The sequence below is a fragment of the Trichosurus vulpecula genome, chromosome 8 (genome assembly GCF_011100635.1).
Source record: "Trichosurus vulpecula isolate mTriVul1 chromosome 8, mTriVul1.pri, whole genome shotgun sequence".
Taxonomy (NCBI): domain Eukaryota; kingdom Metazoa; phylum Chordata; class Mammalia; order Diprotodontia; family Phalangeridae; genus Trichosurus; species Trichosurus vulpecula.
The window spans coordinates 86,550,970-86,575,495 of NC_050580.1; the positions used below are offsets into that span (position 1 = coordinate 86,550,970).

Consider the following 24,526-nt stretch of genomic DNA (forward strand, 5'->3'; position numbering starts at 1 on the left):
ATTTTTTTTATTTAATATTTTTACTTTTCAACACTGATTTCCACAAGATTTTGGGTTACAAATTTTCTCCCTATTTCTACCCTCCCCCACCCCAAGATGGCATATATTCTTATTGCTCTGTTCCCCAGTCAGCCCTCCCTTCTGTCACCCCACTGCCCCCATCCCCTTTCCCCTTACTTTCTTGTAGGGCAAGATAGATTTCTATACCCCATTGCCTGTATATCTTATTTCCCAGTTGCATGCAAAAACATCTTTTTTTTGAGCATCCACTTTTAGAACTTTGGGTTCCAAATTTTCTCCCTTTTTCCCTCCCTACCCAACCTCCTTGCGAAAGCAAGCAATTCAATATAGGCCACACATGTATCATTATACAAAACCCTTCCAAACAGTCATGTTGTGAAAGACTAACTATATTTTCCTCCATCCTATCCTGTCCCTCTTCATTCAATTTTATCCCCTTGACCCTGACCCTTTTCAAAAGTGTTTGCTTTTGATTACCTCCTTCCCTGCTCTGCCATCCCTTCTATCATCCCCTCTCTCTTATCCCCTTCCCTCCTATTTTCCTGTAGGGTAAGATATCCTATTGAATGTGTATGTTATTCTCTCCTTAAGTCAAGTCTGATGAGAGCAAGATTCATTCATTCCTTTTCACCTACCCCCTCTTCCCTTCCAACAGAGCTGCTTTTTCTTGCCACTTTTATACAAGATAATTTACACCATTCTACCTCTCTTTTCTCCTTCTCCCAATATATTTCTCTCTCACCCCTTAATTGCATTTATTTATTTATTTTTAGGTATCATCCCTTCATATTCAATTCACACTGTGCCCTTTGTCTCTCTCTCTCTCTCTCTCTCACTCTCTCTCTCTCTCTCTCTACATATATATATATATATATATATATATATATATATATATATATATATATATATATATATATATGTAAGTACGTATGTAAGTATATTCCCTTCAACTACCCTTACACTTAGAAAAGTTTCATGAGTTACAAATATCATCTTTCCATGTAGGAATGTAACCAAAACAGTTCAGCTTTAGTAAGTCCCTTATGATTTCTCTTTCTTTTTTACCTTTTCATGCTTCTCTTGATTCTTGTGTTTGAAAGTCAATTTTTCTCTTTAGCTCTGATCTTTTCTTTTTCGAGAATGCTTGGAAGTCCTCTTTTATTGAAAATCCATATTTTGTCCTTGAGTGTTATACTCATTTTTGCTGGGTAGGTGATTCTTGGTTTTAATCCTAGCTCCTTTGACCTCTGGAATATTATATTCCAAGCCCTTCAATCCCTTAATATAGAAGCTGCTAGATCTTGTATTATACTGATTATGTTTCCACAATACTCAACTTGTTTCTTTCTGGCTGCTTGGAATATTTTCTCCTTGACCTGGGAGCTCTGGAATTTGGCTAAAATATTTCTAGGAGTTTTCTTTTTGGGATCTTTTTCAAGAGGTGATTGGCGGATTCTTTCAATTTCTATTTTACCCTCTGGTTCTAGAATATCAGGGCAGCTTTCCTTGATAATTTCTTGAAAGATGATATCTAGGCTCTTTTATTGATCATGGCTTTCAGGTAGTCCAATAAAGTTTAAGTTACCTCTCCTGGATCTATTGAACAGTTCAGTGGTTTTTCCAATGAGATATTTCACATTGTCTTCCATTTTTTCATTCTTTTGGTTCTGTTTTATAACATCTTCATTTCTCATAAAGTCACTAGCTTCTACTTGCTCCAGTCTAATTATTAAGGTAGTATTTTCTTCAGTGGTCTTTTGGACCTCCTTTTCCATTTGGCTAATTCTGCCTTTTAAGGTATTCTTCTCCTCATTGTCTTTTTGGAGCTCTTTTGCCATTTATGTTAGTCTATTTTTTAAGGTGTTATTTTCTTCAGTATTTTTTAGGTCTCCTTTAGCAAGTCATTGACTTGTTTTTCATGCTTTCCTTGCATCACTCTCATTTCTTTTCCCAATTTTTCCTTTACTTCTCTAACTTGCCTTTGCAAATCCTTTTTGAGCTCTTCCATGGCCATGAGACCAATTCATATTTTTCTTGGAGGCTTTTGATGTGGGTACTTTGACTTTGCTGATTTCTTCTGTCTGTATGTTTTGATCTTCTTTGTCATCAAAAAAAGATTCTAGAGTCTGAGTCTGAGTTTGAGTCTGCATCCTTTTTAGCTGCCTGGCCATGTTCCCAGCCAACTACTTGACCCTTGAGGTTTTTGCCAGGGTGTGACTGGCTTCAGAATGGCGAGTGCTTTGTCCCAAGCTTTGGGGCATTGCACTGCTGTTTCCAGAGCTACTTCTATACTGGTGTCTCTGCCACCCCAGTGCTCCTCCTCCCCCAAGAACCACCAATCAGGGTTGCCACCCAGATCCAAGCAGGGCTGCCTCTGCACCAGCAAAGTTCTCCCTGCACTCCTGCTCTGATCTGCCGTTGGATTCCTCCCAAACAGCCTGGGGCTGGAAGCAACCACAGCTGTTGCTGTGGAAGCAGCCGCTGGAGCTCCCTGCTGCTGCAGCAGCCGCTGCACTGCACCACCTCCTCTGCCCCTGGGCCTGGGCCCAACCGCCCACTCCTCTCACCCCATTCCAGCAGTTTTCCCACTGACCTGCTAAGTTGCCTTTGGTGTTTGTAGGTTGGGAAGTCTGGTAGCTGCCACAGCTCAGTGATTCAGAGCCCTATGGCTTACCCAAGTCAATCTCCTCAGTGCCTGGTCTGTCCTGGTGTGGCCCATGCTGGGCTGCGCTTCGCTCTCAGCACAGTGTGATAGACCCTTCCCAGCGACCATCCAGGTCATCTTGGGCTGGAGACCTGCTTCCCTCTGTTATTTCATGGGTTCTATAGCTCTAGAATTTGTTTAGAGCCATTTTTTACAGGTGTTTGGAGGAATTTGGGGGAGTCCCTGCTTTCCTGCTGCTGTCTTGGCCCCATCCCCCTCTCCCTCCCACCCCCTTGGAAAAGCTTTTAAAAATGATCTTGCTCAGCAAACATTGGATGTATTTGCCAACTGAAGAAATGTGGCAAGCAAGAATACCACCAGCTTAGAATATATAAACTTTGTTTGTAAAAACTTATGGAGAGAGGTAGTGGGAGATCATAAAGAGCATTGATTCATAAATCAGGAAGAAAGCACTGGAAGGAAAATAAAAGGTTAAAGAAAACTTGGCAAGAAACTCAATTAAATAAATCATCCCAAGGACATTTGAATCTAGAAGTGAAACAACAAACAGAAGAAAAATGGAAATGGTCTGTGAAGACTTTTATAACAAACTCTTTTGACTGTCATTGACAGTGGAGCTACCATGCTTGATGCTAACATCACTGCTTCTGTTGCACTTGTTAAGAAAGTACAGTTGGTAAAACAAATGACTACATTAGCCATGTCCAAAATTTCCATTGCTTTCTACATTTTAAGTTTATCACATCTTTGTCAGGAGGTGAGCATCATCTTTCATCTTCATTCTTTTTTTTGTCATGGTGTTGTTCAGAATTTTAAAAGTCTTTCAAAGTTTTAAAAATTATTCATCTGTTGTTCAAAAACAAAAAAAAAGTTTTTGCATGCAACTAAAAAATAAGATACACAGGCAATGGGGCGTAGAAATTTATCTTTCCCTACAAGAAAGGAAGGGAAAAGGGGATGAGAGGGGAGGGGGGTGATAGAGGGGAGGGCTGACTGGGGAACAGGGCAACCAGAATATATGCCATCTTGGAGTGGGGGGGAGGGTAGAAATGGGGAGAAAATTTGTAATTCCAACTCTTGTGAAAATCAATGCTGAAAACTAAATATGTTAAATAAATAAATTTAAATTAAAAAAAATTATTCATCTGTAATGTGGTTATCATTGTATAAATTGTTCTCGTGACCCTGGTTCTTTCATTCTGAATAAGGTCATGCCAGTCTTTCTCCTTTTCTCTGAATTTGTCCATTTCATCATTTCTTTTTTTTCTTTTTTGTTGATTTATTTTAAACTTAAATACTAAAACTTAAATATACCATAAGAAATATATTATAAACTTAAATACTAAAATTTAAATACAAAATAAGAACAACAGCATTGCCATGTGCAAAGCAGAATGTGAGAGAGCATTCAAAATATGCAGCAATAAATTTCCTTTTCAAGAAAGCCTATATAATAAATGCTATACATTTGGTTCTGAACTATCTTTTCTTTACTTTCTTGTAAATTTTCTTTTGTTCCCTGCTGTGTACTTTTTACTTTGCTCTTCCTCTCTCCTTCCCCCCAAAGAAGGCTATAATCAAGCATAGATACACACACATATATGTCTATATGTACACACATATATGCCCATACATACATATATACATATACATACACATATACACACAAACATATACATACATACCCTTATGCACACATACATACATATACTTAGATATCTATAATCATGGTCATATACAGACATATACATTCATATGCGTCTATGTAAGACTGGACTATACTTGTTTGTCCTCTGTTTCTCTGAGGGTAGATAACCTCTTCCTTCATGGGTCCAAGTGTTAGGGGTCCTTGACCAGCAAGTATCCCTATCTCAGTACGCAATGATGAGGTGGGAGTCAAAGGTGGATACAACTCCGATTTATTGGAAGCCATTATCCATTTTTATAGGTTTTTGCACTACATAAGCAGAAGCAGGTGTTCAAGGGGATGAGAGCATGGGAAAAAAGGGATGTGCTTCAGTAATGTATTGTTGCACTTAGATTAGATGTAAGTAGTGATATCTGGTGGGAAGAATCTGGATTATTGTAAACTATGTTGCCTACAAGCGTATGGGAAAAATTAGGGCTGTGGTAAGGTAGTTTCCGTAGGAGTATGGGAACAGAAGGGGAGTGCTGTTCTACAGTATCTGGGAAGGCTGGGAACAGAAGGGGAGTGCTGTTCTACAGTATCTAAAGAGGCATGGGAAGGCTCAGGCAGGATACAAACTGGTATCAGAACTGTATGAGCTATGTGAGGCACGGGGCAGGATGCCCTTGTAAAGTATCCAAGAAGTTCCCATTAATTAAAGCATGTTTTTGTTAGGCACTGGTTCAAGAGCATTTGGTAATGGCCAGCTGGGTTCCTCCTACTGGGCTTGTGAGTCCTTGGTAAATGGACTCTGCCTGCATGAGAAAGGATGGCTACCAGAGCAGGAGGTGGGCTACTAGGGGTGGAAGTCTTTCCTCTGGGGGCCTACCGTTCCAACTCCTACTAAGCCTATCTGGTATTACCCAGGAAACAGGCCAAGAGCTAGGGTCCAAGTAGCCCCAGGGTTGGCACTAACTCCCTACATCCAAGTATTTCATTATTTCTTAAGGCACAACAATATTTCATTGTATTCAAATACCACAGTTTGTTTAGAGGGCAAAATACACCCCACCCCCTTGGGTGAAATTGGGTTTTCTCTAGGGTTTGAGCCTAAGATCTTATTTCACTCTCAGGTAAAGAGTTTGTTCATTCTTGTATGTTTATTCATATATTTTAATCTGTATAGCATCTCTAAATTCTTTTTTCCATTTGTTTGAATAAGTAAGTTTACTCATTATGTGCTATTTTTGATGGTCTTTTGAATAACAGTGTTTGGTGGGTAGGAGCCCACCTGGAAAGTATAAGCAAAGGGCTACGTTCTTCTTTAACAATGACCAGGATTTAGCTTTCTTTCTGCACCAGGCTCAGACCCTTGCACTACCAACATGGGAGGGGGCAGATAGGTATACAGTCATTCTAGCCTGATAACTATCGTGGAGATTGGTGAGAGTAAATACTCTACCATGGCATTTCTTTTCCTCCCTTGAGGCAATACAACTATACATTGAAGGATTTGGGCTTGGGGGGGGGGATTGCTTAGTGGAGGAGATTGCTCAGTGGGAATGAGAAAGCAATTAGAAATACTTGTTGCTCAAAAAATTAAAAAATAAATCAAACAAAAAAGGTATCAATAAAGCTTTTTAAAAGCATTTCTATAGCAAATGCAATTTGCTTTGAAAACTACACCAATATTTTTTAGCTTGACCCAACAAAATAACTCAATAGCAACCAACATAGTGTGCAAACTGATGATCAAAATTATCCTTCTATTAGAGATATGAAAAAATTTGTTAAGCATCCCAGTTTTTGAAATTAAAAAAAAATCAAATGCTTCATTCCCTACTAGTTTTCATTTCCTGATTTCTATCCTATTAGCTACTTTGCCTGAGGAAATAATGAAATGTTTGCAATTAGTTGAAGTTTTTTAGGCCAGCTGAATTTGGGGATTTTTTTTAAAAGCTAAAGTAGGTGGAGATATATGAGACTGGTAGTAGAGTGTGTGAGGGGAGTGGTTGCCGAGGGATGGCACATTGTCAGTTCATACCTTGTTTGCTTTAAGAAAGTGATCTCTTCACTTGAAGCTCCCACAGCCATTGGGAGCAAAAACATGGAATAATGAAGATGGAAAGAAAATAACCTAGTTCTGAAACAGGATTGTAAACCAGTTGTTCATGGCAGAAGTCTGTTCTTTGAAATAGTTGTAAGATCAGTGTTTTAATAATATAAATGCTGGGTAAGAGTTGTCCCATCCCATGCCACTTTATTGTTTTGATTTTCTGACCTTATCAGCAAAGGTTTGATCCTTGAGGACTCAACAATCTTTTCCCTAAAATTTCTAAAGTAAATGAGCCACTCTCCAAATCAACAGGTGTCTTCAAGTTTTTGAAAGGCTGTCATGTAGAAGAGACATTAGGTTTGTTGTCTGAAAAAGAAAAAAAAACTTAACTTCCTAACAATTAGAAGAGCTCAAAAGCAGAATGAGCTATCTCTAATCATGGGCTCCCTCTCTCTGGAGGTTTTCTGAGGTGGAACAATCACTTGTCTGATACATTCTTTCGGATACAGCCCCAGAGGTCCGTTCCAACTTAAAAAAAATTCTATGATTCTGACTTACTTCGATGATCAGTTTATGCCCCAGAAAGAATTGATGTGCAACTAGATTTCCAACCTAGCCTGAGGAGTTTTGCATGCAGCAGAATCTGCCAAAGTGGACTTCTGATGGGCAGAAGAAAGGCCAAGTGTGATGGTACAATGAATTCTTGTGTAAAGGATAGAATTGGAACTTGAACTTCTTGGGAGGGAGATGTGTGGTTCTAGATATTCTTCAGAAGACACACATGGAGAGATAAACAGAAGATATGTGGGATAAAGTGGCTTTTCAACATGTACTTGATTTCCAGCTTGGAGGAAAAAGCCCCAGTGTCAAGTTCAGTCCCTTCTACTTACTACATGTATTTAATACATTCTACTTATTTCAATGACCATCCATGTCTTCATCTGTAAAATGAAGAGTTTAGATTAGATAATCCCTAAACTTGATTTGAGATATAAATCCTAGTATTAAAGAGGTCAAATGTTCCAATTTTCAAAAATTTTCATAAACTGTGGACTTCAAGGGGAGATGGTTGAGGATGAGGTCATGTGTCAATTTGGTTCCACTTGATTACCCCCAAAATAACAAAAAAATTCAACAAAGTAAAAGAACATGACAAAAAACTAATGAGTCCACCAGAGGATAAAAGCAGGAGTAATGTATGAAAGTTGAAAAGAGGCAAATTCAAGCTTGATGGAAGGACAATCTTTTTAATAATAGTTATACAAGCATGGGATATGGTGCCTAAGTAGGTAATGGGCCTCCCACTAGGCAGCTAGGTGGTAGAGTGGATAGAGCTCTAGGCATTGAATCAGGAGTATCTGAGTTCAAATTCATCTGCCAACACTTAATAACTATGTGACCCTGGTCAAATCACTAACTTGTTTGCTTCCGTTTCCTCAAATATGACATGGAGATAATAGCACCTACTTCCCAGGGTTGTTGTGAAGATCAAATAAGATAATATTTGTAAAGTACTTAGCACGGTGTCTGACACATAGTAGGCACTTAATAAATTCTTCCTCCCTCCCTCCCTTCTTTCTTTCTTTCCTTCCTTCCTTCCTTCCTTCCTCTGATTAAAGGTCTTAAAGCAGAAAGTATATGAGCACTTTTTGAGTATGTTGTACTGGGGATTTCTTCTGGGCATCGGTTGGACTAGATGACCACTGAGGTCTCTTTTAACTAAATTTCTGTGATTCTGAAAAAATGCCATAAAGAAAACCTTATGGGAAAATAAGCAGAAAGATTGAAAAAAAAGAAAAAAAGAGGACATGGTCCAACTTGTGATTTAAGAATATTGCTTTAGCATCTGCATAGAAGATGGAATGGAGACAGGGAGAGACTTGGGGCCAGGAGATCAAATGAGGGACTTTTGCAATAGTTTAGACAATAGTGGGGAAAAAGGGGAAAAGTAGAATAATTCTTGCTGAGAAAATCATAGGTGGAAGAATATTCGACAGGCAAACTTATGTGATGCATGAATAAAAGTATTTAGAGACTACTGCCCTATAGTACAATAGGTTAGTCGTGCCTTTTTTTAGGTCCCTAGGGACCTAAATGACACCAAAGTGTCATTCTCCCCCTTTTTTGTTGATAGTTATGTAGCCACAGGGAATACCTAAGATGAGATGATTAGAAAAATTCAGGTGTTCTGCTGATTTTCACAAATATATCAGGAGGGTACCTGATCTTAGGAACACATAATAGCTTGCATTCACCATTTTATGGTTTACAAAGTGCTTCCTTGACAACACTCCTGTGAGATTAATATTATGATATTAATAATTCAATTTTACAGATGAGGAAACCAAGACTTCCAATAGGTGAAGTGACTTTGCACCCAGAAACACAGTGATTGTGGAGCTGGAACTCAAATCCAGGTTAGAGGATTAGAGAATCAAAAGGTCTTCCAAAACTGATTCTTCTTACCAGTCAGATTTATGGATAGGAAAGAATTTATCACTAAGCAAGAGAGAGAAACATTGCAGGATCTAAAAGATATAATTTTGATTCCATCAAATTAAAAAAAGTTTTACACAAAGAAAACAATGTAGTTGAGATTAGAAGGAAAGCAGGAAACTGGGAAAACATTTTTTACAGCAAGCTTCTCTGATAAAAGTCTCATTTCTCAAATACATAGAGAACTAAGCCAAATTTGGAAGGATATAAGTCATTTCCCAATAGATAAATTGTCAAAGGATATGAACAGGGAGTTTTCAGAAGAAGAAATCAAAGCTATTTATAATCATATGAAAGAGTACAATAAATCCCTATTGATTAGAGAAATGAAAATTAAAACAACTCCGAGATATCACTTCATACCTAACAGATGGACTAATATGGCAGAAAAAGAAAATGACAAATGTTGAAGGGGAGGTGGAAAAATTGGGACACTAATGCATTGTTGGTAGAGTTGCGAACTGAACCAACCATTCAGGAGAGCAATTTGGAAGCATGCCCAAAGGGCTATAAAATTAATCTAGCAACACCACTGCTAGGTATGTATCAGAGAGAGAGAGAGAAAAGAAGATATATATATATATGTATATATATATATACATATATATATGTATATATGGAGAGAGAGAGAGAAGAAACTATTTGTACAAAAATATCTATAGCAGCTCTTTTTGCGGTGGCTAAGAAATGGCAATTGAGGGGATGCCCATTAATTGGAAATGGCTGACCAAGTTGTGATATGAGATTGTAATGGAATATTATTGTGCTATAAGAAATGGCAAGAAGGACGATTTCAGAAAAACTTGGAAAGATTTACATAAGCTTATATATAGTGAAGTGAGCAGAACCAGGAGAACATTATGCACAGTAATTATGTAATATTATGATGGAGACTTAGCTATTCCCAGCAATACAATAATTTAAGGCAACATCAATGGATTCTTAATGAAAAATGCTATCCACCTCCAGAGAACAGAGTGATTTTATCTGAGTACAGATTGAGGCATACTATTTTTCACTTTATTTCTTTCTTTGTTTCTGGTTGAGTCTTCTTGTACAAAATGACTAATTTGGAAATTTTCTACATGATTGCACATGTGTAATCTATGTCAGATTGCTAGAATTTGTAACTCAAAACTTAAAAAAGCAACAACAAATGTTAAAAATTGTTTGCACATGTAATTGGGGAGAAAAAATAAAATATTAAAAAATGAATGTTAAAACCATCTTTACATGTAACTGGAGAAAAACAAAATATTAAAATAAAAATTCTTTAAAATGAATGTTAAAATTTTGTTTCCACACAATTGAGAAAAATAAAATAAAAAATAAAAAACCTAAATCTTCTACCATACCTTGATGAATCTCTAATATTTTAAAGCCATTATCAAATGATATAATGCAAACCCAAGGGCTTTGCACACCGTAAAATTCTATACAAGAGTCAGTTATTGTTGTTGCTGCTACTGTTTTTGGAATATATCTGTAATTTTATTGATATAAGGAAATCAATATAAAGAAACCCCTCTACAAGACAGGTCAGAGTTTTCTCCAAAACTTATAGTTCTACTTATACGGGGTAATGGCAGGTGAAGTGATTTACGCAGTGTCTCATAGACAAGGTGTTATAGGCAGGTCTTTCACCTAGGATTTCCTAATTCTATCCACAATGGAATACCGTTCCATGCTGCCTTTCTGATGATGATGATGATGATGACAATGATCACGACTCTTTTGTAGCAAAGAGCTGACATATAAAAGGGATGTGTAACACAGCTTTAACAAATGTCATAATTTAGGGTTAGAGTAAGAGTTGGAGGGTTAAGGTTAGGGTTAATTAAGAAGTGTGGTATGTGTGTGTATGTAAGTACTATCTAACGGATCATTTCCTTTATCCAAAATGTGTCATCAGGTGAATGAAGATAGTTGATGTTTCAAAACGGTAATTTCTAAATTTCGTTCCTGGCAAATGAAGCACACCTCTGCCCCCCACCCAGCACTCAGTGTGGTCCTGATAAGCTCTGGAGACAGTTCTGTTGAGTGTTGTTAGGAAACCTGGGCCCTCATTCACTTCATCTTTTCAATGGAGTGGAGAATGTGTCCATAGAGCTGTGGGCATAACCTGGGGCTGCCCAGGGCATCCTCGGGCACACTTTGGCATAGTGTCATCGTATATTAGAACTGGAAGTGATGTTAGAGATTATTTCCTTCAGTTCCCTCATTTCAAAAAGAGGAAAAATGAGGCCTAGACATTTTTTTAAAGATTTATCCAAGATTATGGAGCTAATTAGTTGTGGAGCTGGGGCTAAAACCCAGGTCTTCTGAGTCTTACTTTAAATACATTTTTGCTTTTGAAAGTTATACGCATTGTAAAAATATCTTGTCAGCAACCAAACTATGGTATGAAGATCTGAGCTTGCTGTGAAGGTCATTCCATTCTCAGTACTGCTGAGGGTTCTGGGACGATGGTGATGACAACAGTGACCGAGACAACATCTCTTAATGATGTTGTAATTAATGATCAAAAAGCACTATCCCACATATCCTCCGAAGAGCTCTATGAGGTAGGAAGTAGAAGTCTTAGAGCTGTTTTCCAGATGAAGAAATTGAGACACAGAGATTAAATGAGTCGTCTGAAGTCATACAATCCACATTTATATAAATAAGGCTTTGAGGTTAATAAATCTCTCTTCTCACAACCCTATGAGGTAGTTATTGCTAGTATTATCAGTCTCATTTAATAGATAAGGAAACAATAACTCAGAGAGGTTAAGTGACTTTGCCAGAGTCACCAAACTAGACAGAGCTGGAGGCAGGATTTTGACCCAGGATTCCTGGTCCCAAGAATTCCATTCTTTTTAGTATGTTATGCTAGTAATTAGTAAATGGAAGTGGTGGATTCAACCTACATCTCTCTCCCTTCCCACTGTGTGTCAAATGGGAAAAGAATTAGCAAATGGAAGTGGTGACTGTCCCCAAATCCGGTGCTATTTATTTTGCCCCTGCGTGTTTATTCTTTCCTGATCTTAGCTTAGAATGAGTGTTAGAGACAGAATACACCAGGCATGAAAGGTTAAAAGGTTAAAATTCCTCAGTTCCGGCAACTAGATTCCACAACAGGATTTGTAGTAGCAGTGATAATAAAATCCAGAAAGCAGCCAGATCTGAGGAGTGTCTGGCTTGACCCAGCCCAACAAAGAATGCAAGCTAAGACACTCTACCTTGGAAATAAGGTAATCCTTGCCAGTGGAATAGCACTAAATCACATACACACCCTACATTGGTGAGGAGGATGTTTTGTAACCAATACTTTAAGTTTGGGGCCATTCCCTAAAAGGTATAACAATAAAAAACTAATTGGATCCCCATTTTATACCAATCAGTAGTAATCAGTTTGATGTAATTCTGTAGGGATAACGATTATAAATTGTGAACATTAGGCCCCAGAGTTGTGAACTGCAGATTGTAAATTCACTTGCTTAATCATAGGAAGCTAACTACTGAACTTCCACCCCCATTTTTGTCTTGTCATGGTGACCAAGCCTAAAGTTGCAGAGGTGGCTCAAGGACATGGAACATCCCCCAGCTATTTTTATTGCTCCTCCATCCCTCCTTATACATGGGGAGATGGCCATGAGCATTTGGTCACTAAGTGACTCTATATGCAGCCTGTCACCTGCCTTCTACCAGCCCATTGGTCCATGTAGATGTTTTGCCTTCTGTTTATCAATTCAGCCCATGGGTTTGCTCATCTGCTTGGTAGGACCTCCTGAAAGGTCAAAATAGGTCTGTCAAGTTCTGCTCTTCAGTTTGTTTGTCAACCAATAGGATTCTGTATTTTCTGTGGACCCTCCTGGAGGACAAAGGTTGAGATCTGTCAGCCAGTGAAGCTCTGTATTTTACTGTGCTTCTTCTCCATCATCTGGTTATCAAGCACTACAAAACTAAGGCCCTGAAGGAAGGGGGCATCTCAGATCATGAGGGAGATCTGAGGTCTTCAGTAGAGGGGCCATGGACTTTTTAATAAAGTGCCATTGGCTTGGAGCTCTGCTTCAGTGGTTTTTCTTGCAGATTGGACAATTTTTGGACTTCACAGTATGTGTGTAGAGTGGGAGGTGTTTTTACTTTTTTGCTACATCTTCTTAGTAAACATTCCTTTATAAAATGGAATTCATACTAATTTGTAAATCAGTAATAGGGTGATATTAATTGTCAAGTGATTTTGGGGGAATATGTGGATATGGAGGTCATGAGACATAGCAATATCAGATATTCCTCAACTTCTCAGGGTTACCTCTAAGAACCCTGAGGGAGAGAAGTAGCAATCTCTGGATTCACTCTCTCAACTCTCACTTGGATGGATGAGCAGGTTACTGCCACAGTCAAATGTTTGAAAAATGCTGGTGGTGTTAGTGAATTTATAGTGAGTCAAACAAACTCCTAACAGGTACACGAAGGATGAAGAGTTTTCTCCTTGCTACAGTAAGGAAGTGTGGAGCTAGGATCAGGTTCACATAATTTTGATTCAAGTTAGTAACTGGCTTTGCAGCTAAGTGGTATGGTGGAGAGAGTTCCAGGCCTAAAGTCAGAAGACTCATCTTTCTGAGTTCCAAAGACCTAAGTGCTCTTATCAACCCAATGACCAACCATGATTCTAGACAACTGATAGTGAAGAATGTTTCCCACCTCCAGATACAGAGATAATGGATACAGGATGAAAAATGAAGAATATATATTTTTGGAAGTCCCAATGGAGGTGTTTGTTTTGTTTGATGTCATATTTGTTGCAAAGTTTTGTTTTTCCTTTTTTCTCCCCCTCTTCCATGGTTGCAGTGTGATATGAGGGAGAGGAAATGGATTTATGTTCATCGAAACAAATTTATTTAATTAAAAATATCTACCTCTCAATCTGACTAATTAGCATTGTTCTAGTCCCACTTCCCCAGCAGCTTGAGCCATTTTTGTTGCAAGGTTTCACTCTCATGAAACTCCACATGTACAGACCCAAATACAAGTTAGTAATTCTGAAATGTTAGAAATCATTTAAATCTCCCCTCCCCCTCTCAAGATGAGAGAACTGAGGTTTAAAGGTATCATATGACCTGAGGTCCCCCAGCTATCTGTCTTCTGCTTCAAACTGTTTTTCCACCCCAACTTTCTCATGTTTTTTAGGGAAACTTCTGTTCTCCATATTTTGGAGCTTTTAAATGAAATGGATATGTGTATTCTTTTGGGGGCATATAGAAGTAGGGTCTTTGGCTGGTCAAGGAAGGGATAGCTTGGTAATAAACCACACAAGCAATCATGTGGGTCAAGACGACCCACTAGTACAACTGAGCATTCTATTGCTGTCAGGGAAACAATTTGGTCAGAAAATAAGAATACCATATGGAGTATGGCAGTTGTTCTAGAAAGTGTAAGAAAATAACTTTTCAAATGTCCCACATTGTTCTGAATATAAGTTATTATTTTCTTCCAAGTCTGGAAGAATACTGGAAGAATACTTGAATACTGTGAAACATTGTGGAAGAAAATTAATGAGAAAAGAGAACAGTTATAAAAACACAAATAAAGTATTTTTATTTTTTTAATGCAAAAAAATCTTTTAGTTTTAGTGCGTGCGTCAATTTTGTTTCTTCTTCCCTCATTTTACATTTTTAGCTTAAGTTCAGAAAGTCTCTATTCTTCATTTATTTATTAGTTAATTTATTTATTTTTAGTTTTCATCATTCACTTTTATAAATTTTAAATTTTCTCCCCCTCTGTCTCCCTTCCCTCCCAAAGAAAATCTTTATTCTTGCCATGAACAAGGATGATAATACAAGAGCTAGGAGGTACCTTAAAAAGCATCTAATCCAATAACCTCATTTTGCAGATGAGGAAGCTGAGGTTCGGTGAATGGGGGTGACTTATTCAAGGTAACACAGGCAGTAGATCACATAAAAATGAGGCAAACACACCTTGCAAACCATTGCTCTTTCTTCCTGCCACTTTGCAAAAGAGGAATATCTAGTACTCTTTCTTTCCATTTTAAATGAGGAATGTGGACTGGATCACCACTGGGTACTTGGAACTCACTGACTTTGCAAGGACTTCATAGTGTGGCAGAAATCGAATTGAGTCAAGATCCCATCTCCCCCAAGTTCCAGTTCTTGATTCTTTAGGCCACATTGACTCTCACTAGAAAGTGAAACTTCTTTAGGTAAAAGGTAAAACTCCTTTTCCTAAATGTCTTTGAAATCATCTGCCCCATGTGAGAGATTTTGCTTTTAACCAGGCCTCTTTCATAACTACTGTCATTTATGTACTGCCTAAAGGGTCCTTTCCCCCAAATAGGACTCTAGCTTAGATGTAATTCTGTTTCATATTTTGTTTTCTTTTTTCCTGGTGTGTTTTCACTCCTTCCTCCTCACCCCAAACACATCTTATCCATTAACATGTCTTCTTATCTTGCACACACATTCATGTTTACTGCACCGACTTTCCTTGACAAGCCACAAGGCACCAGTTTATTAATTGCAGCATAAATCATGCCGGGCCACAGTTCTTCAGGACCACAGACAGGCACACACAGAGCCATGAGGTAAGGGTCTTTTTCTGCTTCTCTCCCTTAAGCTATTGATTACATTCAAAATTTGTAATCAGTGCTCTTTGTTGAGCTCATATGTTGAGGCAGCCTAAATTTCTGATGGAGTCAGTGCCTCTGCATCAGCATTCCTGGAGATTCCATAATGAATATTTTATAATGGCTTCTTCCAATTGGGCAACAGAACATATTTGTCCCTTTCCTTTTTGCCATATCTGTAGGTGTAGCAAATTAGTTTCTTTACCTCCATCAATGACCCTGTACTGTTCTTAAGGACTTTTCATATTCTATAAATGACCCACTACTGAGTTGTGGCCAGATTGGAGGAGATTCATTTTGGCTTCAGGTGGTAAATTTTAAGGGTCAATAGGGTCAGGCAAAGTTTTGTCCAATTTTGTTTACAATATAGTAGCGACCTGTTTATGCTTGGAGACCAAGGAGAAAGACCTAGAGAGAAGAAGAAAGAGGGAAAATTGAAGATACAGACTTTACTACATTGACTCTCTATATTGCCTTTTGTCTCTGTTTGAATATCTGTCTCTGGTGATTATTTCTCTCTGTTTTTCTTTCCCTCTAGATCTCTGTTTCTGTCTCTATTGAAGTTATCTTTCCCCTCCTATCATTCAGTCTTGCATTTAGTCTTTCTAGCTTTCTCTCCTTATCTTTCACTGTCGGTATCTCTATACCTAATTTTCTTTTTCACTGTTTCTCCCTCTCTCTTTACCTCTGCCTCTGCTTCTTTCTTTCTTTGTTTCTTTATTTCTCTTCCTCCCTCCCTCCCTTCCTCTCTTTCTCCCTCCCTTCCTCCCTTCCTTCCTTCCTTCCTCTCAGTGTATGTCTATCTGTCTGTTGATCTTTGTGTCTCTCTGTGTCTTTCTCCTTCTTAGAATCTGGATCATTTTCTTTTGTCTTCATTCATAGAGGATCTCCTACTCATTAATCAACAAGTACATGTTGTACCCTAGTGGGGCCTCACTTAGTGATGGTGACAAACAGAGTCAGATATCTTGACAGGGAAGGAAAAAACCCACAAATCAGTTTTGAAGCTGCAACTTCATATTAGGCTAAAGTGTCTTATAATTATCATCATCCCAACATATTCCCTAAGGAGACTATCCTGTCTGGGCTCTGCACTTAGCTAACATTTCTGATTTCCAAAGTACCTTCCAATTTGACAGTTTTATTAGTTTATTAATAAAAGAAAATCCAGAAATAGGAAAAATTAAGGCTCTGTTTAGGATATGTCTATGTCACAGTGTTTGGAGCTTCAAGAACAATTGACTAAATTCATACGCATTGCTTTGCTTTGAAAATATTTGTTCTTAAGGTCATTTGTTTTACCTGAAAAAAAATGGAAGCTTATTTTGTGTAGTTTTACTTACAGAACACTTAGAACACTTCTTTTCTTGTGGTTTCATTACAATATGATGTTTTAGCTAGCTAAAAGAGATGAGATAACGGAGGTTAAATGTAGACCTCATTGCTGTGGTTCATCCAGAAAGCTTTAAAAAAACCCATAATGTTTCACAGGGTGCTACTTGAGTACACCTTTAAAACCAAATCACTCAGGCTTCCATCCAGTGGCCAATAGTAGCCCCCAGCCCAAGCCTCCGTGGCTCATTGTTTAGATTTTGATGGTTTAGAATCTGGTCAGAAACATTGAGGCTCTCTCCCTCCCAGACTGATATTTGTGTGCTGGTAAATTAGGCCATCTTTTGTCCCAATTTTTATCTAGCCCTTAGTCATTAAATGGGCTTTGCCTCAGACAAACTGAGACATCAGAAAGATCTTAATTTAGAAAGGCCTAGGACCCTCACTGCACCTTGGGCCATCGAGGATCCTTTTAGCTTTGTCTTGCCACTGGACTTCGATGACTCTGGAGGAGACAGTGAGGCTGATGACTCTTGTGCAGCTCTGCCTCACTTAAATCCTATTCACACACAAATCAGGACATTACCCTCCGGATATCATTGGTTAAATGACTTATTCATAGTCAAAGAGCCATCATCTAGCAACGCTGGGATTCAAAGCCCCGTCTTCTGATTCCAAGTTCACTTACTTTACCAGTATACCAGGCTGCCTTTGGCTTTAACTAGAGTTCATGGAACGTGAAAATATTTTGTGTTTGTAAGGCTGATGGCATAGGAATTGTGCCTACTGAGCCGACCTGAGAAGGAAACACCATAAACCAGAGGAGCTGATTGAAGTTGGCTGCTCACCCAGCCAGGGAGGCTAGTTTTCCAGTGGTTAGTCAGCCCACATCCTGATTTTTATTGTCAGGTCCTGATCCCTATCCCAGGATGATGCACTTTCCTCTGTGTCTCTGGGAGAGCTGCATTTCAATGCTAGGGAAGGTAAAGGTTCAGGATGCTGCATTATTGAATGAATATGCTCAGTTAGCCCAAGTAGGTTGATTAGCAATGAGGATTAACTTTTAGGCCAGTGTTTAGGTCCCATCGATCTGAAAGACTGCTTAATACCAGCATATTTGCTCAGCCTGGCTTTGGAACATGAAATGCAAGGGTCCTTTCATTTATTAATGGCAGGAATCAAGAGTAAAGATCCGGGGAACCGCGCGGCAGCACCCATGGCGGGCAGAGTCGGTCCGGCGTCGGGAGTGGTGGGCAGAAGATCCAGGACATCCCCGGCCCAGACCGTAGCGCGCCGGGCGCTCCCCCTTGAGAGTGGGGAGGAGGGGGAGGACCCCGCCAACGCCCCCAGGCCGGCACGCCTGGCTCCCCGGCGCGCCAGGCGCGCGCGCATTTCCAAGAGCGCTCCTGCAGGTCGGGCCGGCCGGGAGCCCAAGCCAGTATGGTCGGTCTGGAGCCGTGGATTTGGGCGCTGCCGCTGCTGAGCCGAACTGCCAAATTCTATTTCAAGATCGGCTCCTACTGCGTGTTATGCTTGGTGGGCGCCGCGGTGGCCAGCGTGGTCTGCGTCCTGTGCCATGGGGGCCGCACCGTGCGCAACATGAGTATCATCAAGAGATTTGTCCAAACTTTCAAGTACTTTTATGGGCTTCGGTTTGAGACACACGGTGAAGAGAAACTGCATGATGACAGGCCGTGTGTCATCATCTCCAACCATCAGAGCATCCTGGATATGATGGGTCTGATGGAGATCCTCCCAAGAAACTGCATTCAGATTGCCAAGCGGGAGCTGCTTTACACAGGCCCTGTGGGCCTAATCATGTACCTTGGGGGTGTCATCTTCATCAACAGAAAGCAGACAAGCACAGCCAAGTCAACGATGGAGGAGGTGGGAAACACCTTGGTTAGGGAGAATCTGAAAGTGTGGATTTATCCTGAGGGAACGCGCAATGAAAGTTATGACCTTTTGCCATTCAAGAAGGGTGCCTTTTATCTGGCTGTCCAGGCCCAGGTGCCAATCGTTCCTGTGGTATATTTGTCATTCTCTTCCTTTTACCATCCAGGGAAGAAAATCTTCACATCAGGGAAGATCAAAATAGAAGTGCTGGATCCAATCAAGACAGAAGGCCTGACAGTGACTGACATCCCAAAGTTGCTAGAGACCTGCCATTCTGTCATGAAAGAGACATTTTTCAGACTATCTGACAAGCTGAGTGAAAATGGGACCAATGGTCCAAACATGCAGCCTGTGCAGTAGCCCTAGGCACCATCCCCTGCCCTTCTGCCCAGGGTGACAGAGGATGAACAGAGGGACCTCCCCTTTCTGTTGCCAGATGTCACAATTTCCACCTCCCTGGTGCCTCCCCTGTGCTTTCATTCTGGGTCACCCTCTCCAGAGGCTCTCTTCTTACCATCTTCCCTTGGGCATTCCTTCCTTTGTCAGCCATGGTTGTGGTTTCTACACTAATGCCTTCCTCCCCATTAATCCTCCCTATGACTGGGCCCTGAGACACCCTCTCTTTTATCCCACAACCTGAGCAGTTAAGTCTCATGCTGTGAGTGACCTTTGCTAGGAGAACCAGATTACCATATTCTGGAGTTTGAGGTCTTGTCCAGGTGAATGAATGGCTTTTGGGGAGAATGGGGTGAAGTTCCCTGACTTTTAGGGGCTATGTGGTCTGACTCTTTGGCACTGAAGTCAACATCATACCCCTATCATCCTTACTCTGCCCACTGGTGTCCAGCTCAGGTATTAGAAACAAACTTTTCCAGGCTGCACAGCGAGTATGAAAATGCCCAACCTTCTACTTCCGTGTTCTCTGAGCCTTTTATCTTAGTGCTTGAGTCCTGGCACTCTGGGGAGCTACAAAACACCCCCAGATGGACAGACAGCCTATGTTGCTGGCAAAGACCCCCTTTGGTGATGCTTGAATTCCCAGAGACCTGAAATTAGAGGTGGCACAGCCATGTCTCTGAATTCCTTGCCCAATTATTCTTGGAACTTGGGTGGATGGTGGTGAAGAGAGATCTATTTTATGTTAGTATCCTTAGAGCAACAGGCCAGGGCACACAGAGTTCAGAATGCTCTCCTTGTGTCTAAAGAGACCGTGTTCCTTCTTAGATTGTGGTCAAGGAGAAAAGGGAGATAATGGACTGAGCAATGGATTCCCTGTCCTCCATTACCCAGGAGAGCTGAGCCTGCCCTCAAACCATCAGCCTAGTTGTTGGAGACACAAGGTCCTTAGAAGTAGCAGGCCTGGTAGAGAAGTTGGCTTCCTGAGGACTAGGACAAGGAAAAGGAAAAGTTCCCCATAGCTAGTGGGGTTATTGGGGGTGGGGGTGGGATTCAGTGGATAGCTCAGCATTCTTCCCAAGCTAACTTTAGTCAGCCAGTCATAGTGCACTGACTTCCCTTGTGCTAAGTCTAGCTTGGTGCCCCAGAGGGAACAAAGTCCAGACCTTTGCCCTTTGCTAGGGCTACAGTGGTGGCTTCCCCACCAGACCACCCACATGGGTCCTGAGGAGCATGTTCGGGGAGATGCCCTCCTGCCAAATGTTCCCTTGAATCTAGGATTTCCAGGCAATCTTTGGAGGTAGTCTTTCAGGCTGAGGGAGGAGGGCAGAGCTGGCACTCTGGGTCTTTTCTGCTCTTGTTTCCCAGAGGTCCTCTAGAGCTCAACATCCCTCCTCTTTTTATCAGTGTTTACAAAGAAAAGAAGGATGGGAGCGACCTGATCATCACGGGGAGAGAAAGTTGGAGCATCTTGCTCTAAATAACCTAGAGTTTAAATCTAGTAGCACTTTTACTGAGGGGGGAGGGCAAAGCCAGAGGAGTTGAGGTGGGGGAGGGTGAAAGGGGATCTTAGGGTCTCTGCAGCTCTGGGAAAACAGCAAATGAGGTCCATGGCTGCCTGCTGGGCTTCTATTGGAAAAGTGCCTTTGCTGGTCAGGTCTGCTTTTGTAAAAAATGTATCTTTGATCCAAATTGCACAATTTTTGTTTTTCATAAAGCCATTATTTGAAAAGCTCAAAAAAAGGGTAAAAATCCCCCGTGGGCCAGGACCATCGTCGTATATGCCATTTGTATCCCATAACACACTGATTGTTCCTTAGTATAAGTTCAGAAAGTACTTTTTGAGTAGCTGCTTGAGAAGCCATAACTTAAACAATTAGCTCGGGGAACAGAAGCAGAAATATAATTCATTAATTTATTCATTATTCTTCCCTGCTCTAGATAACCCTATATTTTAGATGGTATAATACATTATAAGAACTTATACATTATATTATAAAAAGAGTTCATAAAATGTCAGAGCTGAAAGGTCTTGGTTAAGTGGTCTGGGTGGGGATGGATCCTCATCTAGATTGCCTCATGAGGGAATGGTCTGGGTGAAGATGAGTCTCTTTGTCCAAGCATGCCAACATGATCAAAGTCAAGTTATCCTCCCCCCCCCCCCCCCAGCCTCTCATTAAAGAAAGCTCACCTCTCATTATAATATTCATTCTCTCATTAATTGTTAACCAATCAGGATTCATTTTCAACCTCAGGGACACCCCTTTTTCCAAAGTATTTTAACATTCAGCAGCTTCCCTTCAGGGGTCTTTGGTTTCTGAGAGAACCACTGACCTCAATTTATTGATTATGTACTCGCCTAATTAATAAATTGATTATTAATTACCCAGAAACTCTGTTTCTCAGGCTTTTCATTCATCTCAGTCAGGATGAGCTCATGCAGGCTTTAGCCTCTTAGGACCCTGACATGGGGAGATTGTGATTATGTAGAAGCAAGCAAAGCTTTTCCTTCCTGAGGAACCCCATCCCACCCCAACCCCCACAGCCATGTATCTGCCAAGTAAGGGATTCATTGTGGTGCTGTCACAGGTGTCTTAGCTTAAAAAGGCCAAAGTTTCCCACTGCATTCAGGGCCATCTCCAGTCATCTTGATCTATACCTTCCCACTGGGCCTAGATGGCTCTAGAGGAGAGAGTAAGGTTGGTGACTTTGCATAGCCCTCCCTCACTTAAATCCAATTCACTTGCAAATCATGGCATCACCTTCCTGATTGTTTACCCTTTAATCAGAAATAAGCTCTCCCAGTTGGGTGAGATTTCACCCAAGATGGAGGAGAATGTCTCATTGTTAGCATCCTTCACCAGGACCAGGCTGTGAATGAAGAAATAAAAAGAGGAAAAAAACCCCTATTAATAACTAGCTACTAATAACTGGCTATTAATAACCAAACAGAGGATCATTCAAAGGGCAATAGTGATTGACGAAAAGGATGCTCTTCATGCCTTCTTCATCTGGGCGAGTTTTCCAGAAGCAGCTAGGTAGTAGGTAAAATGCTTGGCAGGGAATCAGGAAGACTTGAGTTCAAATCTGGCCTCAGATGCTAGCTGTGTGACCATGGCTAAGTGGCTTAACCCTGTTTGTCTCAGTTTTTCAAATTGTATAATGGGGATAATAATGGCATCTACTTCACAGTGTTTTAGGGATCAAATGAAATATTTGTAAAGCGCTTAGCATGGTACCTGGCACATAGTAGGCGCCCTTTAAATGCTTATTCCCTCCTTCCCTCTCTGGTACAAGAAAGGAGTTCATAATGCCTTGTCATTTTAATTTTAAACACCTCCCATGGTGGTTCACATACAGAGGGTGAGATATCAGCTCCTGCAGGTGAGAAAGGGAAGTTCCTGGAACTCCTGCTTCCTTCTCTCCTCTACATAGAGCCCTGAGTGACAGGGACATATTCCAGCAACACATCTGTACTGATCCTCTAGAACAAAGGTTCTTAACTTGGCTTTCATGAATTGTTTTAAAAAATATTTTAATAACTACATATCAATATAACTGGTTTCCTTTGTAATCCTCTATATTTTGTCTTATGCATATAAAATTATTACTATGAGAACAGGTCATAGGCTTCACTAGACTGACAGAGCAGATCATGACATAAAAATAGTTAAGAACTCCTGTCCCTAAAAGAAGAGATAGCAGTGAGAGAGTAACCACTATTATTCAGTTATAGCCCAGGAATATAGGGCCTGAAGGGAACTGAAAGAAAGTATAATGGATATTATAGGGTTTAGGGTGATCATTTTTGCTATTCTCACCTACTAATGGAATGCTCTTTGTATCCACAGTGAGATGTCTGAGGGAAATCCCATCAGGGATGCCCTGATCCAATTGCGATGTCACTTTACATGGGATTTACCAAGAGGAGACCTTGACTTACCTGATTTAGAGGACAGAATTTTGCAGGAGATTAAATTCCTGGGCACAAAATTCAATGTGGGAATACATAGCACATTGGCCTATGTAAAGCACCTGAAAAGAGAAAATGAGGAAGCCTTGGAAAGCTTGAGAAAGGCTGAAGAATTAATCCAACGGGACCATGCTGAACAAGCAGAAATACAAAGCCTTGTGGCCTGGGGAAACTATGCTTGGATCTATTATCACATGGGCAGACTCCCAGAAGCTCAGACTTACCTGGACAAGGTGGAGGCAAGTTGCCAGAACCTTTCAAGTCCCTCCCGCTATAGAGTGGAGCTTCCGGAAATTGACTGTGAGGAAGGGTGGGCCCTGCTCAAGTTTGGGGGGAGGTATTATGAAAGGGCCAGAGTCTGTTTCCAAAAAGCCCTGCAATCACAGCCAGACAACCCTGAATTTAACACTGGATTTGCGATTGTGGTGTACCGTCTGGATGAATTTTTCCGAGGAGATCCTCGTAGCATTTCTCTGGAACCCCTAAGACGGGCAGCCATACTCAATCCAGAAGATGCTTATATTAAGGCTCTTCTTGCCCTGAAACTTCAGGACCAATATCCAGAGGAGGGAGAAAGGTACATCGAAGAGGCTTTAAGAGCCAGGTCGTCACAGCCCTATGTCTTTCGCTATGCAGCCAAATTTTACCAAAAAAAGGCTCCCTGGAAAAAGCTCTTCATTTCTTAAAACTTGCTTTGCAGGAAATACCAACATCTGCTGTCCTACATCACCAGGTGGGACTTTGCTATAAGGATCAAATGCTTCAGATAAAAAACAAGCCTGAAATGAGAGTACTCTTTGACAGACAAATTAAATTAGCCTTGCATCACTTTAAGAAGGCAATCGAGTACAAGCCTAGGTTTGTGTTGGCTTATATAAATTTGGCCAAGATGTATGCAGAAGATGGTGACTATACAAATGCAGAAGAAAACTTTCAGAGCGTATTACGGATGGAGCAGCTTGAGGATGTGAGAAAGCAAGAGATCCACTATTATTATGGCCGCTTTCAGGAATTTCACAGGAAGTCTAAGGATAATGCCCTTACTCACTACTTGGAAGGATTACGTGTAAAAAAAGAGACATATGTAAGGACTTTTCTTCTAAATGCTGTGGAGAAACTAGCTAAAAAGCAACTTCGTCAAAATAGGGGCGACATGGAGTATTTGCTTCTCCTGGATTTTGTCCGTGAGGAACGTAAGAAATCACAGAATTGTGAAGCTCAGATGAGATCCTGGGAATGAAGAATCCATGAACACTCTGTGACATATAGCTGAGTGCACCAAGTTTGTCTGGGAAATCTGCCTCAATCATCAATCAGTACTTATTTCTTACAGTATTGCTTTTAAAAGTTTTTGACACAAAATAGGATCAGCCAGACCACAACATCTGCTATACACAAAAGAAGAAAATAAAGCCAAATGTAGTGAAACCTCAGGTAGT

At 40.4% G+C, this 24,526-nt stretch overlaps 2 protein-coding genes across 2 annotated transcripts; both read left to right on the forward strand.

Moving 5' to 3' along the window:
* Positions 1-15,329: 15,329 nt before the first annotated feature.
* On the forward strand, positions 15,330-24,327 carry LOC118829574 (interferon-induced protein with tetratricopeptide repeats 1B-like). The gene is given in 3 exon segments (XM_036736539.1): positions 15,330-15,448; positions 22,966-23,735; positions 23,738-24,327. Coding segments are annotated over 3 exon segments (1,479 nt in total).
* LOC118828360 (1-acyl-sn-glycerol-3-phosphate acyltransferase beta-like) lies at positions 18,263-19,078 on the forward strand. Its single transcript, XM_036734950.1, has one exon. It carries the CDS (start codon positions 18,263-18,265, stop codon positions 19,076-19,078), a length of 816 nt encoding a protein of 271 aa, XP_036590845.1.
* Positions 24,328-24,526: the final 199 nt, after the last annotated feature.

Excerpts from the sequence above, each read along its gene's own strand:
- LOC118828360 (XM_036734950.1), top strand. The coding sequence starts at position 18,263 with ATGGTCGGTCTGGAGCCGTGGATTTGGGCGCTGCCGCTGCTGAGCCGA.